The sequence below is a fragment of the Hirundo rustica genome, chromosome 17 (assembly GCF_015227805.2).
Source record: "Hirundo rustica isolate bHirRus1 chromosome 17, bHirRus1.pri.v3, whole genome shotgun sequence".
NCBI classification, from domain to species: domain Eukaryota; kingdom Metazoa; phylum Chordata; class Aves; order Passeriformes; family Hirundinidae; genus Hirundo; species Hirundo rustica.
This window is the reverse complement of record NC_053466.1, coordinates 5641964-5659366: the sequence shown is the minus strand read 5'-3', so window position 1 is coordinate 5659366 and position 17403 is coordinate 5641964. Positions and strand designations below refer to the sequence as shown.

The window sequence follows — 17403 nt, the reverse complement described above, 5'->3', positions numbered from 1 at the left end:
GGGGATCGCTGTCGGGGCCGGCGTCGCGATCGGTCCGTCCTGCCACCCACCACCGCCCGGGTAACCCGCCCCAGCCCGCCCTCCTCCCCCCGTACAGAAGGCAGGGCGAGGCGGCGGTATAAAAATGTACACTTTATTACACCTTCAGGTAGGATACAGCACTATTCCTTATCATCCTACTGGGTCGAGTACAAATGTTCATCACTTATGTACAGGGTTGACTTCCTAACACACTCCTGGGAGAAAAGACACATCGAAAGGAAGAAAAATAATTAGAAGGGAAAAAAAACAAACCAAAAAACATGGTGACTTTTTATCAACTGACCTAAACAAGAAACAATTGCCTCCTTAGACACCAAATCAGACCAGCACAACGACGCAGCCAACAGCTCTCCCACTGCTGGCACTGTTCCCCCCCGCCCCCACCCCGACTTTCATGCACATCATAAAAGCTAAACACTTAAAAGTAAAACTGGGGCTAACTAAGCAATATTTTTGGATGAGCAAGGCTATACTGTACACAGTGTCACTATCCATTACCACTGCATCTGCTTTGCATTTTATCCTACTCTGCTGTCAGCGATGCCAGCTCCCTGGCTGGCAGTGAAGTTTAGGGGATGGCACACGCCAGTGGGTTAGCAGGGTCAGGGGAATGCTACTGCAAGCAAAAACAGCTTAAAAAAAAAAAAATGCCCTTGGTATTTGTAGACCTGAGGGTCCAAGAAAAAAAGCATGCAGGACAAAAGAGGTATAAAATAAAGAAATCAGGAACGCTGCCTGAGCCAATGTTTACATTTGTGATCTGAAGAGAACAGGCTGTAACCATCCCAACTAACACAGAAGAGCTGGCTGAGAATTCTTTCTTGTTTAAGCCATGTGGATTGCCAGGTACCAACAAGTGTGGACATACAAAACAAAATATATGCTGCTTTCCTTGCCTTTAAATAGGCTCCTTTCCTAAAAGAGTAAAAAGATCACAGAATGGAAAAATAATTTTAAAACCATGTCAGAAAAGGAATGTTATAATTTTGTCTGGGTTTACATTGTGCAGTTTTACGGCCAAAGTAAAATAAATCCCTTCAAGCCACCTTGGGCTTTTTGATTCCTCACTCAGTGCTGTTTGCAAAGTCTGTTTTTCATTGTATGCAAGAAGAGTAAAGAAACCCCCACAGTTCTATGCAGCTTTTTGTTTTTTTTCTTTTTTCTCCATAACAATAAGGCAAACTGATTTGGAGGAAGAGGCCACGCTCTATTCACATCCAAAATACCCACCTGAAGATACATTCATCGTTAGCTTTAGTAAAAGAATAGTACAAAAGTTAGATCTTACTCTTTACACAGTTGAAGAATTAAGTCTTAATTTCACTATTTTCCCCTTCCCCCAGCCCCCCACCCCCCAAGCTGAAAGCCGTGTAAAAAGTACTGAACATTTAAACATGTTGCAAGAGCAGAATGAAACGGAGAGATAAGATTTTATCAGCTGGAGATTTTTCGTGACAGAAGTCCCATGAGAAACACTTATGGATCATATGTTTAGCTGTATCTACTGAACAATTCTTTTACAAAAAAAGAAAAAAATGGGCTACACTTTAATACACATCTACTATCAACACAGTATTTAATCAGCTCATGCCTAAAATATTCATTACTTTAAAGTGAAATATGAGAATGAGCACACAGGTTGGGTGATTCAGTAAACTGTACACAAAAACTACTAACAAACATTTTAAAAGACTTACAAAAATGGAGAATGAAACCTTTTTTTTCCTTTTTAATTACATATACTTACAGGTTTTCACATTTATTGGATAAACTTTGCAGGGAGCACTTTAAGTCTGTGTTAGATCTTCCAGGGGCGTTTACCAGGGGAAGAACAACACAGAGCTTTTGTACAGATGGAAAATACTGTGCTGTGTATCAACCACACCTGGTTCTTTGTGTGGCTTCACTGTGGGTACTGAGCACACACTGAACTACAGCAAGGAGCTGCACACCCCCACAGGCAGGTGTGGTATTCCAACACAGATGGATTTTACTGACATTTATGGCAGATCACCATTTCACTTTTGAGAAGCTGGGCAGAATTGCAACCTAAGTAATGCTTGCTTTATCTGGTTTGAATGAGCACAGAGAACACAGGCAGAAGGCATCTTGTACAGAGTTTGAGTGCTAAACAGTTGCTAATACACTGAAGTTACATGTGAGTTTCCATGTTTAAATGTTCACCAGCAAGAAACCCTCTGCTACAAAAAAGAAAAAAAAATAGAGGTGTTTTGTCTTCATTTGGATGTTTGGAGTAGCTTCTCACTTGTCTCAGCAAACACAAATTACTGTGTTTTCCCAGTTATTGCAATAATTCAACTTGGTTTAGTAGGTGCCTTTAATCTGACAGTCGGTGTCCTCATTTGTACTTTTGCTTGCTGGCTCTGGGCTTCAGGTGTTGCTGGTGTCTGGGCTGGGTTCTGTACACCTGGAGCCTGAACCTGGGGAGATGCTGTGGTCACCACCTGCTGCTGGATCAGTTTCTGCTGCACAACCTGAGCAGTAGCTGTGGTTGCAGGGATCACCTGAACCTGCTGTTGACCTGCTGTCGTCTGAGAAAGGGTCACAGTTTGGGGCTGAGCTTGTACCTACAAATCAGGATGAAAAGACAATTACAAAAGAGTTTGGCATTAAACTGAGAGGTCATTACATTTCTGCTCTACAGGAATCCTACTTACGCAGGTATTTGCTCTCTTAACTGACAAACACCTCAGACAATGATTTTGGGGAACACAGGCTCTGTGGTTTCACAGAGAAACACCATTCTGTCTCATTTTCTAGAGCCTTAAAAATCAGAACTAAGAGCCAAGATGCCTATAGCTCGTGTCTCTGCCATGCAGATGCAAGGAAATGCCCTCAGACACATTCAGAAGGCAGGATGTATAAAAAGGTATAGAAACCCTACCAGATATACAGGAAAATTCCTGTGCTGCTGAAGTGAAGGAGCAGGGAAAAGAATAGAGGGACAGCCAGAGGACCAAAGAGGCTAAAATGCTGACTCTGCACCCATATTGTGACAATAAATACAGCCCTGAGGCTTCCCACCAGTCTCTGCCATTACCCTTTCAGACTACAGCTGCCAGTCTCTATAGCCAGCAGAACAGTTTGAACTCTATCCAGACATCTAATTTTCATAGCTCTGCCCAGAGCAAAGATGAAAAAAAAAATCAACATCTCCTTGTTCAGAGGACAAGGTAATGAAAACTGAGCAGCTTCAGCTGCCTTTGTCAGGTGCAGAAGCCAAACAAAGCTACAAGGGCTTCCCCAGGGGCAAAATTAACTATTGAATGATCCAAAAAGATTGCAGTGGGAAGCACTAAAAACAGAGATAAAAAGAATGCCACATACAGATGAAGACCATATTTTAAAAAATACTTATCATGGCCTAAACCTACTGCCAGTGAAGTCACTGGTGTTCATGGGAGGGAAACTATTTGTCTTTTTGCTACAGATTCCAACAGTCCCAGAGTTATGCCACCATTGATGACTTTTGAAAATTATCTAGGAGCTCTTCCTGACTACAGAGGGCAACTCAACTTGTGTTGACTGATGAGGTTTCTACCTCCTGCTGTCAACTTTGCCCTTGGAGCATCCACATCTGAGGTGGTTATCAGACAGTTTACACCACTTTATCACCATTTTGAGATAAACAGTCACAGATTTTATTCTGCACTAAAACACTGCACTGTAAACTGTGACAGATTAAGAGCCGACCAACCCGGATTTTTGTGCGCCAAAGGCAGGAACTTCATCCACCCTCCAAGGTTAAATCATTCCTGCCAATCAACAGCCTAAGTTATGCCTGTTGCTAATGATCTGGATGACATTGTTCTAAACAGTGCTAATTAAACTGCCGGGTCGTTAGGGGAGGGGAGCCAAGCCACCTGACCTTCTCCTGCCCGAGCCCCGTCTGTTACCAGCACACATTTGGAACAGCTACTACACCTTCCTGCCTTTTACAGAGCACCTGGCACAGCTCTATGAACTGGAACAAAACAACTTGTAACCTTCAATTTGTCCTAATTTTTGTGGAAAAAGCTCATATGGTGCTCATTAGTTCAATTATTTGCTATATTGACTATACATTACCAGAAACCAAACTTTTAAAATCCTTTCAGCTCTAGAAAATATTTTTTAAAATCTGTTTCTCAGCTTATCTACAGTGATGAACAAACATTGCTACATCTATGAAAGTTTTAGACCAGAGAATATACCACAGCTGATTCAGTATTCAAGACTTATCTTTATAGAAAGGCACTTGCTATATCCTTCAAAAACACTACCTATGCCACACATACACACATTCAAAAAAAAATTAACTTTTCTAGAGGTCATGTTTCTAGTGCTATATTTGACAAGAGCAAAACCTACCTGTTGGGAAACTGAAACCATCTGCTGAATGTTGGCAACAGCAGCCTGTTGCTGGACCACTTGTGGGAGTTTTGCAACCTGTAGTAATATGAAATAAAGAAAGATTGGATCAAAATAAAAAGCTGCTGACAGCAGCAAAACACCACATCCAGCAATACTTCACCAAGGCAAAACCTTTCCAAAGGCCTGTTCATGCTAAGTTGCAGTTTGGCATTTTCAGTGAAGCTGAATGTTGGTGAAACATTTTAGACCCATGAACTGAAAAGCTTAGCTAGGGGAGGAAGAGAAATATTTTCAATTTTAACTACAATTTAGTCATTTCCTCATATAAAATTGAAGGAAGCATGGGAGTTTTAACAGGTTACATTATTTGGGATATACTTTTGAAAGAGTAAGACTTCCAATTCCTAACTCCCTTCTTTTTCCTTGGTTAGACTGATCCAGTTGTGCAGAAAAGAAAATACGTGAGTTGTCACCTCACCAGAGATTAGGCTGTGAGGCAGCACCAGAAACAGGAAAAACTCTGGCTGAATCTTCCTTAGTAAACACAGTATACAATCCCTTGCCTAATAAAAAGGAGTGACTCAACTATTTTATTTCAAAGAGGTAAAGTGAACTTGCAGCTCATAGTTGCTCTGACCTGCTATAAGGCTACATACTTAGCACCAGTGAATTATATTAAAAAGTCAATTTAAATGAATGTGTGACTAGAATTGAGTGGCTGCTGAATTCTACCTCACCTGTTGTCTTTAAAATTCTCCAGTCCCAGTACAGTTTAAAGGTGTAAACCTGTGTTACCTGTACCTGAATCTGGGCCTGCACTTGCTGGGTTCCACCTGGTTTCTGGGTTTGGGAAATTGGAGTTGTTAAGAACTGTGTTTTAATGGCAGGCTGTGTAGCATAAGTTACTTTTTGCTGCTGTGAAGTCTGCTGTTGGGTCTGGACTGTAACCTGTTGAGCATTTATCTGCACAAGAGAAAAAAAGGCATCTATGACTACAAAAGATAAGTGTCTTTTAAAGAACAGGTGTGTGGGAAAAAAGATTAATTACATTTAATTATTGAAAAAAAAAAAATTCCCAGGATTAGCAATAAAAAAGTGAGAACTAGATGAAAGCCTTCATGCATTTACACAAGTATTCAGAATTAAAGTATTTAATGAAAAGTTTCTCTCTTACACACAACACCCACACAACAATACACTTACTGAAAACTACGAACCAACCAACCACTTTACAGGAAAAGTGAAGCACCTGCTCTCTCTAGATATATCTAAGATTCACCCCCAGAAATCCTGACTGACTCTCTAGGAGGGTCCTGATCATCCAGAACCAAAGCTTTACAACCACAGAACCACTGCACAAGTTAAAGGGAGAGCAGACAACAGTACCTTTTGCTGCACAGTAGCTTGCCCCTGTGCAACCTGGGGCTGGATGGCTTTCTGCTGCTGGGCTGCTTGGTGGTGCTTGAGTTTTAGCAGCTGCTGGACATGCAGTGGCTGTGCAACTACTGTCTGGCCTCCTGAAAATTACAGAAATAATTAGAACTGTAAGAGTCTTCAGTTTATTGCTTTGTCCCAGGAATCACAGCTTGTGCAAACACAGATTCTATTTTTACAGACTTACACATCTGCACAGCTTTGAGCACTAACAACCCACTGATTTTAATGGGAATAAGACATGATTTTGACAGTGGAGGAAATTTCTTATCTAAGGGCATGAGTAAGCTAACTTTTTGTTCCAACAACAATCTTCCTACAAGAAAAAAAACTGTCTGTACTACAGGAGACTGCTATGAAATACAATTCTTCCTATTTCCAAGCTGCATTCACATACCTGCTGCTTTCTGTGGCTGCCCAATGGCAACACTAATGCCTGCAACAGTCACAGGGAGCGTGGTGACTCCTGCAGATGACACAACAGCAGCTGGAACAGACACCACTGGAGGCTTGGCCAGAGCAACCTGTGCTGCTTGTGGAGTCTGGGCCTGGATCTGTCCTTGTGCTTGGAGCTGGGAAGCAGGAACACGAGTCTAAGCAGTAAGGAATGAAGATTATTGTACCAGCACAGAAAGATTTGCTGCATATAACAGGTGATTATAAAGTGATAGCTGTATATGTTTCTAAATGTAATGGCTCCTGTACAGTGACACAATTCAGAGATGGTATCAATGGGTAAATACAACGTAAAGCTATTTGTGTTACAGCTGCTCCTTCTGAAGAGCAATGTAAAGAGCACTTGTGAGTGTGAATGGTCAGTGCCCAGTTCATTCAAACCAGCCAAGAATGAGATATTTGAGACTGTTTTTGCCAAGTCAAAACCAACTCACCAGGCGTGCCACTTGCAGGTTGGTGACCGTAGTGCCCGTGAGGACTGCGCCAGGACGAGGGGCTGTCACAGCAGTGAGCTGCTGAGTTTGCTGCTGCTGCTGCACTTGCACTTGTGCTGTTTGCTGCTGTGCCCCTTGCTGTGTCTGCTGTGCTGCCTGCTGCTGGGGGAGCTGCAGCTTCTGCTTCTGCAACTTGATCAGCTGCTCCTGCAAAAATCAAACACTTCCATCATTTCCAATGGTTTACATTACAGGAGAAAAATGGAGACGAATCCAAAGCTTAAGAGAAGAAACATTCTGTACCAGACTAGAACTAAGATCAAGTATCTGAAACGTAGCTGTTTTACACAATGGCTTCCAGTGAGTAGCAGTAAGTGCTTTCCATCCTGCCCTACTCTACTATTGAAAGTGCTGTCAGAATCACTGACTGCATGAAATTTTAGTAGGATGAAATTTAAGAGAGAAATACATCTCACTCTAGCCCAAGAAAAGAGGACACAGCCCTCACACAGCAAAGGAAGCTTACAGTAATGAGAGCAATGTGCTATGTTACTTCATGAGCATTTCCTCACCTGAGACAATTTCCCCACAGTTTTTATTTGAGCAGGAGACTGGGCTTGTGCCTGAGCCTGGATCTGTGGGACCTGCACCTGAGCAGCCTGCTGCTGCTGTTGCCTCAGAAGCTGGAAGTGAGCAGGGGTGATGGTTTTGCCTGACAGCTGGACTGTTGGTGTAGCTGTGAATAAAGAAAAATCAAAATGTTATGACGAATACTTTTCAACATTCAGTTTAACCCATTAATTTCACCTGAGAAGTCGAGTTGCTAAATGATTATTTTTCTGCTCCAGAACACTTTGTGGATTTACTACACGTAAGAACGCATTATCATGAGCGTGATGTAAAAGCAGAGTAGATCATAAAATCCATTTCTTCACAATGGTTTTTAGTTAAGGCAGTCAATTCTAATATTTTACTGCTAGATTGTTAATAATATTTTTAAATTGCAATGCCTAGGGGCCAAGCTTTCTATTGCCATACTTTACCCAGAAATACTGGAGAAAAATGCAATCTGAGCACCAACAATAAAGCAAGTTAAAAATCACAGCCCTGTTTAATTGTGTCCCAGATTTCCAATACCGCAGAGCTGAGGCTGTGGATCTGCAGGAATTCTGGGGCCCTTCACGCACTACTGGGCAAAGTCCCTGAACACAGGATCATTACCTGGCGTAACCTGGGTCACCAGAGACCTCGTCTGGGTCTGCACAGGCGTGAGGTTGGTGGTGACCACGGCGGAAGCCGTCACGGACGTCACGGCGCGCACGCCCTGGGTGGAGGCGATGGTCACCAGCTCGCTGGACGCCGCGGGCGCCGCGGCCGCGCGGGGCTGGCTGTGAACCACCTGCGCAGTGGCCGTGCCGCCCGAGGTCTGCAAGGGAACACAGCCGTTACTGCTCCCTGCCCCTGCCTCGGATACAGCTGTGGCACCTGCTGGAAATGGAACTGCCATCCAGGCGATTTTAAATACGAGCATGAAAAACGCGAAAGAAAAAAACAAAGCCCCGAATCCGTCTAACACATCTGTTTGGATGCGTCTTAAAATCAGTCTGTTGGTAAGTCTTTTTCCAACAGGCTGATCACCAAACCCTTCATTACAGACGTTTAATTTTAGCACCTTTCAATATTTTGCTTTATCTTCCATAGTCTTAAACCATTAACATAATAACAAAGATCATAATTAATAAAGCACAAAACAGTTACAGGCTGAAAATGTTGATGATATAACGCATTGCTTTTGGCAGCACTTGCCTATAAACTATTTTTAACAGTATTAAGCTTTTTTTTCTGATAAGCCATTCCAGTGTGTTCTGATGTTTTGGTAAGAAAGAGGTTTGATAAAGAACCACAGGAGACACATGACATTTGCAAGAAGCTGAATTTCTGACACCATGGAAAGCTAAAGATATGCTGATAAAACATGCAACCCAGCGTGTCCAGGGACAAAACTAGTGACAGGATCTACTCACAGTCAGCGTCCCAGGTATAACAGGTGAGGCCAGACGTTTATTGATGGGCTGGAAGGTAGCAGCAGGGACCCCAGCCACAGTGTTCACGATCACATTTCCACTCACTGTAGCTGAAAGCAAGCCAGGATTAAATGTGAGATTCTGAAAGTGAAAAGCCCAACGTCCCATCACCTCCTCTGCCCAATTATAAACTCTCCTTACCAGTCTGGATGCTCGTCCCCGTCACCGCTGTTTTGATGGTGCCCGCCTAATTAGAAGACAATTAAGATAACAGTTCAGAAAAACAGTAAAAGAAAACTGAGCATTGCTTAACGCAATGCTATATTCCAGAAGTGACAAAATAAGAAAAATGCAATGGAATACACAGAGATTTCTGCAGCTGTTCACTGACTCTCCAGGTCACAGCAACTAATGCACACACAGATCAGGATTCTGCCTCACTAATAAGCAATTTAGACCAGCCAAGTGTGTGGTAAACCCTGGTCACTGGACATCCCTGTCAGCAGAAGAAGAGAGCAATACCTTACTCTGGCACACCAGAAACAACCATTCACACAGGAACATCACTAAGCACTGCAGAGACAGCAATGCCTGTGGGTCAGAAAACATCCTCTCTCTCTCTGCAAAAGCTGTTGTACTCTTGCTCTTCAACAAGCAAAATAATCCACCACTGCCTGCACACATAACTACGCAAACTGGATTGGCTCTAAATACAAAAGCCACAGACCAGTCATCAGATTCATTCAGACTCTAGATTTAGGGAGGACATGAAAACTTTGCACAAATCTGCAGTAAAAGCACCATGGTGTTTCCCGTAGGATGCATCATTTCACTTGCCTTGCAAAGGTTAATGAATCTTGGGTTTTTAAGCTCTTTAACTGAGCAGTTTTTACAGCTACATTCTCTTTTAGTCTCTGCAGTCAGCAAGTTCTCTGTACAAATATGTCTTGTTGACCAATTACATCTATTCACTCAGACTTCATTAAACCAAACTCTAAAGTGAAAAAGGAAAAACCATCTTTGCATGGTGCTCTTCCCCCTCAGAATGCCAAGACCTGTTGCTACAATGGTACGAGTAGTCTCAACAAATCAGGAAACCAGAAGATACCCAGCATAACCAAGGAAAGCAAACAAGAAAAAATATCTTTGATCTCACTATACTGACCTAAAATTCTCTTTCCAGAAGAAACACGACACAAATACAGCACACACAGAAGAACTGAAGCGACTACATCAGAGGCACTGAGCTCTCCCTTTCTTACCAATACTGCTGTGTTGGCCACAGTAGTGACTGCAGTCTGCACCACTGCCTGTGGCTGCTGAACTACCTGTGCCTGTGGCTGTGGCTGGGCCTGCTGCACGGGGGGCTGCTGGGGGGGCTGCTGGCCCGCCTGGGGCTGCTGGGGCTGGGGGCCCGTCTGCTGCTGGGCCCTCTGCTGCTCCGCCAGCGCCTGCAAGGCAAGGGGCACCTTCAGTCTTCAAGCACGGAACAAGCAAGATGTGGTGTGGTTTTTTTAAACAAAATAAAGCAACGGACAAAACCTCTTTATTTCTGTCCACAAAACCCCTTTGATTCTAATCAGAGACAGCCCACAAAGCTGCCTTCACTTTTCAAGTCCAAGTTACACAACCTGATTCGTTTCAAACTACAAGCTGTACTCATGGTTTTATGGCTTAGAGCATAGCAGAAGAAGAAACTTATCATCCACAAGCAGGGTCAAGTACTTCCTTCTGAATAATATAAGAAAGGAGGCAACAGAATGGTCAAGAATTAAAACAAGATTTTTACATGTCTTAGTATCTTTTGCAAAAATATGCTGCTCGTTGTTTAAGGGGTCTGAGTGTGACAAGAGGCCCCAGGAAAGGTCCCACTATGGGCCTCGGTTATGTAAACCCCTGTACATGAACAATGCGCAGCTGCTCACATCCACTCTACTGCCAAACTTCTCCCAGGTGGCAGCTTTGTTCGTACCTCATCTGTTGCCTAATTTTTTAATTACTGCAGTCATTTGTGCAGAGATGGGACCATACCTTTTTCTCTTTGGCAATGCGTTCTGCTCGGAGGGACGCGACTTGAATCGGAGGGAGGGGCTTATCATAGTTGATTCCGCTAGAAACAGTAATAAGACAAAACACACAATATTTAGAAGTAACTGAAACCTAATAAAAAATTGAAAATAAAAAAAGAGCACTTTTATGCAATTTGTAACTCCCTTGAGATAGGGAGTGCTCACCTTTCTGCAAGCACTGATGCATGCTTTGGATTCTTCTGGAAAGGATTCATGCCAAGTCTGAAATTGAGCAAAACCGTATTACTGGAGACAGAAAAACCTTAAAAACAATATTTCATTTCATATATTATAGCATATAACACTGCAGTTTTGGTGCAGTTCCCATTATATTCCTGAAGTTTCCATTTTATTCCTGCAGTACTGGAGCCTGCATACAGACAAACATTTGAGAAAGACTCAGAGTAAATATTAAATAAATACAGAAAAACTGCAGGAAGATACGTAGAAAAGAACGTACCGCTAAACAGCATAAACAGCAAAATGTTCACAATTTAGGCAAATGGATAGATATAAAGTAGATTAAAAAAATCCCCAACTGAGTGCAGTTCTGGTCTTAATGATAAAGAGCAAATTCCTGCAGTGAGACCCAAACACATGAAATATGGAGGCATTTCCAATAACACAGAACACAGAGAGAGAGAGATCAAGAAGAGAGAAACAGAGTGCAGAATAACACTGGGTTTTGAGAGCCATTCAAAACACTGTTTCCAGATCTGTGGTGACAGGAGATCAAATGATCCCAGGTAAACTTACAGAGGTTTGATAGGTGGACTTCTTTTCCCTGCAATCAGTTTCATCATCTCAAAATGATTAGTATAAAGCTGTGTGTGGGTTGCACCCTCATCTTGAGCATAGATCTGATTGGTACGAAGTGGGCGACTGTTTTTAGTCTAAAAAAAGAAAACAAAGCAGCTTTCAATTGCAAACTCACCCATCAGGGCATTCTGTCTATGTTTAAACACAGGGCGCGCTCGTAGATTATTTAAAAACATTCTCCAACATATCTATTACAGACTGGTTCCTGCCTCGTGTCACTGATAACTTACTGTCACACAAAACTCTATGGGAAATATATAAAGAAAGAGCAAAATAAGGAGCAGTTCTCACGGTCACACTGGCATCAGCGCGTGGGGACATACAAAATGGCAAACTCTAATTTGAGAAAGAATCTTTGCTTTAGTTTAGATTTTGCAAGTTTAATTCATTACCCAAACCAAAAGCCCATTAGTTTATAGTTATGCACAGCGCACACGTAAGATAATAAAACAAAACCATCACTGCACTGCTCTCCCAACAAAGCTAGGTTAACATCCACACACCATGCCAGTCTAACATTTGGCTTCTCCTAAGCAGAAACTGCCAGTCAGGGACAAACCTCCTTAGCAGTCAGAGAATGGGACTACAGCCACAAGTTCTGGATTCTCCACCCAACTCTGTCACTAAATTGCTGTGTGGTTTGGAAGAAGGTGTTCACAGTCATGGAATTTGTTTTTGTTTCTGTAGCATCCTATCATGCTCATTTACTAAAAGGTGTTTCAGGCATCAAATTCACTATGTATTTGTAATCCACTTAGACTCTAGCATGAAGTTCGTTCTTACAGATCTTAAATACCATCAGGATAAGATACATAGTGGTGGTTTCGTGGAAAAATGCCACCAAAGTGGCAGTTCAAGTGATATCACAAACTTCTTGCATGATCTAAAATTTATCTATCAAATCCAAAAGCTGAAGTCTGGTGTCAATCCACTGTATCAACAAAGAAAGGAAAAATAAATTTGGAATTTTAATTGATGTTTCAGAACTCAAGTAACACTCAATATGGATCTCATATGAATTATCTGCCCACCTCCATTGCTGCTAAATACCACAGTGTCTAGATTTGATTTTGAAAGAATACCAATGCACACCTTATAAATACTTTTTGTCTTCTTTTTAGGATTAGCTTCGTACATTAGCTGTAAAATAAGAAGGAAAGTTAGATGATCTTTTGTGGAAGATTTTGTTCAGGTGCTTTTTCTTTTCAAAGAAATCACATAAAATAAGTGGAAATCCTGATGAGAATAATTTAAAAAGGTCTTTTAAAAGTTATTTATTTACACTGTTGAAATGTTTAACAAAAAAAAAAAAAACCAAAACAAACAAGTGTTTATGGAGATAAGGAAAAAAAACTCTACAACTTAAGGTAAAAAAAAGATGCATCATTCCACGTGAACTCACCTTTCCTTCCTCCCTTGGGATTATGACATTCTCGTAGCGGTTGCGGCACTGCTTGGGCGAGCGATAGACTCTGCTGCAGGAGTTAACAACATCACTGACCAGGTCCCAGTTGGGAGTGTGTGCTGGTGACACAACAGCAAGGTTTAAAGGAAGCTCCAGCAGCTGCTTCACTGCCTGCAACAGAGAAAGGTACAAATGCATCAGGTGAGAAATCGTTGCCATCTTCCAAACCTTCCCGCGTGTGCCCACACACCTTTACACAGTGGGACAGCTCAGGGCTAAGGCTCTGTGTTCAGCTAGTCACAGAGAATAAACAAGCATAAGGTGCCCTAATGCTGACTGATGTGCAGGGAAACAGCTGGAGATTGATATGAGAGGGACAGAGCTGCTATTCAAGTGCCCACTTCCCTCGAAGGTGGGAAGAACCTTAGCTGCATTATCCAGCGTCCAGCCAGCACAGCTAATCTGAATAACAGTAAGTGGTTTCTAAAACAGCAATAGGGCTTAATCATACATTTTGTAGTTTAGCCTTTAATTTCTCCTTAGAGGAGTACAAATGGCAGGCAATCTGTTCCGAGTTATGACAGCAAAATGCCATTAAGAGTTAGAAATAATGTTGAAGAGATAAAGCACAGGAATAAAAATATAATGACAGCAGGAGCTGCAGGTATCATCTAACCTGCAGAAGTGCCCAGTCTTCACTGATCAACCACTCTGGGTTATCCTGTCCAGCCTCAGTAGCTGGTTTGACAAGAGTTGGCAAAGGCTTTGCAAATTGCGTCTGTTGTTTCAACAAGATGTTCTTCTTTTGCTCTTTGCCTTCCCGGCGCATTTTCAACATTCCTGGAGTTGCTCGATCAAAGAGAGAACGAGGTGGGATAACTGTCTCCCCATGACGCTGCTTCTTCTTTCTACCTGCTGCTAAGACAAAGAATGAAGCATTATTGGTAGATGCTGTCGTTCTTTGACTCCTCTGACTATGGCTGCAAAATGCTCATACATGTACAGAGTATTCCCCACTGCCTCTGAAAAGCAGTCAGGAACTAAACAGAGTCTGTTATAATGTAAGACCAGCCCTGTCCTAACTGACAAAGCAGAATGTCTGCTCTCTAAAACTGTCCTTTAAAGAACACCTTTATGTCTAAAGAGAAGGCACACCATAAAAACTGGGCCTTCCAGTGATTCCACTGCTTCAAGACCATGGTGAGACAAGAATTTTCATCCCTTCAAACATGCACATTTAATCTTTACTGGACTAGACACATAGGAGGTATGAAAACCCCCCCAGATTTTTTAAAACTTTCAGCAATAAATCCCAGAACAGTTTTGAGCATGCACTCACCAGAGGGATCTGTTTTGTGTCGTTTACGCTCCTTCCTGACATACACTGGAGGCAATTTTGACTCTGGAATCGGGGTGGTATCATACATCAGGCACATAACAGAATCTATGTAGATATCATTGTCATCCTGAGGTGGAGTAGGAGGAGTCCAGAGCTGCAGAGAATAAAGTTTGTAATTACTGCAATGTTAGCTCTCCACTGATCTTTACGTTTCATAAAATAAAAAGCCTGTTTAGGCTGCCTGGTGTTACTTTTACTTACTGGCATAATTTCAGTTTGTCCATCTGGACCTTCATAGACATATTCCTAGGCAGCAAAAAGAGAACATCATTCAAATGATCCAACTGAAGTCTGAAGGGTAGAGGTATTCTCAGAATAAGTGCTAAGAAATAACTATTTAGAAAAACGAGACTAATCGGCAATTACTTTGTTGTATGCATCCTCCCGAGTGTAGGTTAGAAGTTCCTCTTCATCCTCCCAAAGCATTTTTTGCTCTCTTTCCTTTAACTCCTTCATATGCTGGACCTCCCAGGCTTTCTTGGCAGTTTTCACTTCCATCTAGATTAAAGTCAGACTCCTTAGAAACTTTATACAGTAACAGACACTGGATGAGAAGTCATCAATTTGTAATTTTATAGATAAATGCCTTGAACTTTGACATTTTTAGACACAACAATCTGATAGCAATTTCTTAACAGATACTTCCACAATCATTTAGAAGATATTTCTTGGTCTTTGTTGAGGGTTTTTAAACCATCAATATAAAGCAATCAAAGAATTTCAGTCAAACAATGAAGACAACGAGAACACAGGCTCACTGAAATTAATGAAATTTTTTACCCGGCTATCAATGGAGTATAACAAATATTTGCTGAGATGGGCTGAAAGCAATTCCTATTTTATTAAGGAAAAAAAAAAAAAAAAAGAACTGACACCTGCTTAAACCAGAGAATCCCAAAATAATTAGAGATTATGCTGTTCATAAAGTACAGTGAGAAAAGATCACAGAAGTGCCTATGATACATTCCACATCATTGGAAAAACTTCCATTTCATATTGAAAATATAATAAATGTTGTTCTGTGACAGAATGTCATGGAAAAGAAAGATTTGTTTTACCTCACTCAACCGTGGCTCATTGTCATCAACTGAACCGTGGAAGAGCTCCAGATAGTTCAAAGCGTATTTCTCAATTGGAGTCAGCTGAGGGAAGTATCAAAGGGAAAAAATGTTACTTTGAGGTTAACAAAAGAAATGTTACATGAAGTATCAAAGCTCTCCTTAAAACTCATCTTAACATTTTAAATCAGTAGGAGATCTCCCTTCCATTTAATGGGAGAAACAACAAAGTTGCTTTAAGGTCAGACTGCAGAGATTTTGAAACATTTGAACTAAACATTACTTTTCAGCCAGATATTCAAGGGAAATCAGGGTACCTGATCCACAACAGCAACTAACTCCTGCAGCTGCGAGGGCTCTTCATTGTATTTTGTCTCGCAGAGCTCTGAGATTAAAGGTTCAATGCTTGACTCAGATCTGATTTCTTGTACATGATCATTTGACTCCTCGTCCTCTCGTTCAATGCTGTTGAGGGCCTTTCAGAGAGATATATATTAAAAATAATTAAGACTTCAAAAATATGGAAAGAAACTCTATAAGGAGTTCACTGAAATGCAACACAAATTTCTGGAGTAAGTCTCTGCTGCAGCAAGAGAAACAGTCCCAGAAATTATAAATCTCAGCTCTGGGCTTTTGGAAGCTTTGTGACAAGGCAAATGACAAAAGAGCATAAAACTACCAGAAAAAGACACTGACAGAATCTACCCAAATAAAATGGGATTAGTCAGCTGTTTAATACTACTGTTGCACTGCTATATTTTTAATTTGTATTTTTAATCATTACCTCTATGAATGGTCTTGCAACTTTAGGTGAAATATTTTCTGATGGAGACGGTTCTTGAGAAAGTACTACAAATTCTTCTGCTTTCACTCTAAATCCAGAATCCTCCATAGGAGAATGAACCTCAAACAATTCCTGAATTGTTTGCTTGGTAAATAGAAGGAAAAAAAGAGAAATACATTCAGGTTTTTTGAGTATTATATTTTTTTTTCAGTATCAGGAGCGCCAGCCAGGATAGTCTGGCTTCGCCAGTGCAGTCACTGTCTCATGTACCTTCAGAACAGCAATTCAGAGCCTATCTCTCTAAATATCCAAACTTATTTCACATTTTAAAAGCTGTTGAGACCTTCACCCTTACAAGCACTGCAAAATTTTGCAGCTGGGTGAAGAAACCACAATATATTAAGTCATGGGTGATATCTGTGTATCACTATGCAAAAAACAGAACAAAACAGATGGACAATATTTGAAAGAATGTGGCCCCAACACTTAGAGTTCAAGCAATCATGAAATCCAATATGCTTCCTTATTAATTCTAGCCCAGACTGACTTCTACTATACTGCTATGAAACGCTCCAACACAGATGCTTGAATTTATTAAAATCTGCAGCAGGGATGTTTCAATGCATTCTGAATATTAACTTACCTGTGTTAAAAAGGCCATTGAATAATCATTTCCCTGAGCAGCTACTTCTCTGATCAAGTCCTTTGTGCCATTTTTCAAAAGTTTCTCTTCTACAGAATTACCACTGACAAGCCTAAAAAAAGGAAAAAAAATGTAGAAATCTGGTAAGTCATTTCCAAAACAGCTTTCAGTAATAAGAAGACAAACTGTCCTTAGAGAATACCACTAAACACTAAAAATGTGGTAGTATGTGGGAGGTTTTTTCCGTTGTGGTGCAAGCCCAGAAAAAAACCACCACTTTTACTTTAGATTACTCTTTTTAATAATCTATGTAATTTAAAAAAAAAAAAATCAACAATGAAAAGGATCCCTTAAAAAATTCCACGTAGACTAACAAATAAACCCCATGCAGGTATGATTCATTTATTACATTTGGTGCTAAGCCCACCCACTTTTTCATAGGATACCCTGGCATCTTTTTTA

At 41.2% G+C, this 17403-nt stretch overlaps 1 protein-coding gene across 15 annotated transcripts in view; it reads right to left on the bottom strand.

The window, feature by feature from the left end:
• Nucleotides 1-119: 119 nt before the first annotated feature.
• The window catches only part of EP400 (E1A binding protein p400), a 46835-nt gene continuing 29551 nt past the window's right edge, over nucleotides 120-17403 (bottom strand). For 7 of the 15 annotated variants that reach the window (XM_058422788.1, XM_058422791.1, XM_058422797.1 and 4 more), the window contains 24 exons: nucleotides 16942-17053; nucleotides 16299-16442; nucleotides 15832-15990; nucleotides 15515-15598; nucleotides 14823-14954; nucleotides 14658-14702; nucleotides 14397-14550; nucleotides 13734-13975; nucleotides 13055-13228; nucleotides 12745-12792; nucleotides 11590-11726; nucleotides 10999-11055; nucleotides 10796-10874; nucleotides 10027-10215; nucleotides 8966-9011; nucleotides 8765-8874; nucleotides 7962-8166; nucleotides 7313-7476; nucleotides 6741-6947; nucleotides 6248-6443; nucleotides 5803-5933; nucleotides 5212-5379; nucleotides 4414-4491; nucleotides 120-2630 (listed from right to left, as the gene is read on the bottom strand). In XM_058422788.1, the coding sequence (XP_058278771.1) occupies nucleotides 2358-2630; nucleotides 4414-4491; nucleotides 5212-5379; nucleotides 5803-5933; nucleotides 6248-6443; nucleotides 6741-6947; nucleotides 7313-7476; nucleotides 7962-8166; nucleotides 8765-8874; nucleotides 8966-9011; nucleotides 10027-10215; nucleotides 10796-10874; nucleotides 10999-11055; nucleotides 11590-11726; nucleotides 12745-12792; nucleotides 13055-13228; nucleotides 13734-13975; nucleotides 14397-14550; nucleotides 14658-14702; nucleotides 14823-14954; nucleotides 15515-15598; nucleotides 15832-15990; nucleotides 16299-16442; nucleotides 16942-17053 (3334 nt within the window). In that variant the 3' untranslated portion in view covers nucleotides 120-2357. The remainder of the gene's footprint in view (nucleotides 2631-4413; nucleotides 4492-5211; nucleotides 5380-5802; nucleotides 5934-6247; nucleotides 6444-6740; nucleotides 6948-7312; nucleotides 7477-7961; nucleotides 8167-8764; nucleotides 8875-8965; nucleotides 9012-10026; nucleotides 10216-10795; nucleotides 10875-10998; nucleotides 11056-11589; nucleotides 11727-12744; nucleotides 12793-13054; nucleotides 13229-13733; nucleotides 13976-14396; nucleotides 14551-14657; nucleotides 14703-14822; nucleotides 14955-15514; nucleotides 15599-15831; nucleotides 15991-16298; nucleotides 16443-16941; nucleotides 17054-17403) is intronic. The other 8 variants (XM_040080637.2, XM_040080646.2, XM_058422798.1 and 5 more) reach the window with 6 other exon arrangements.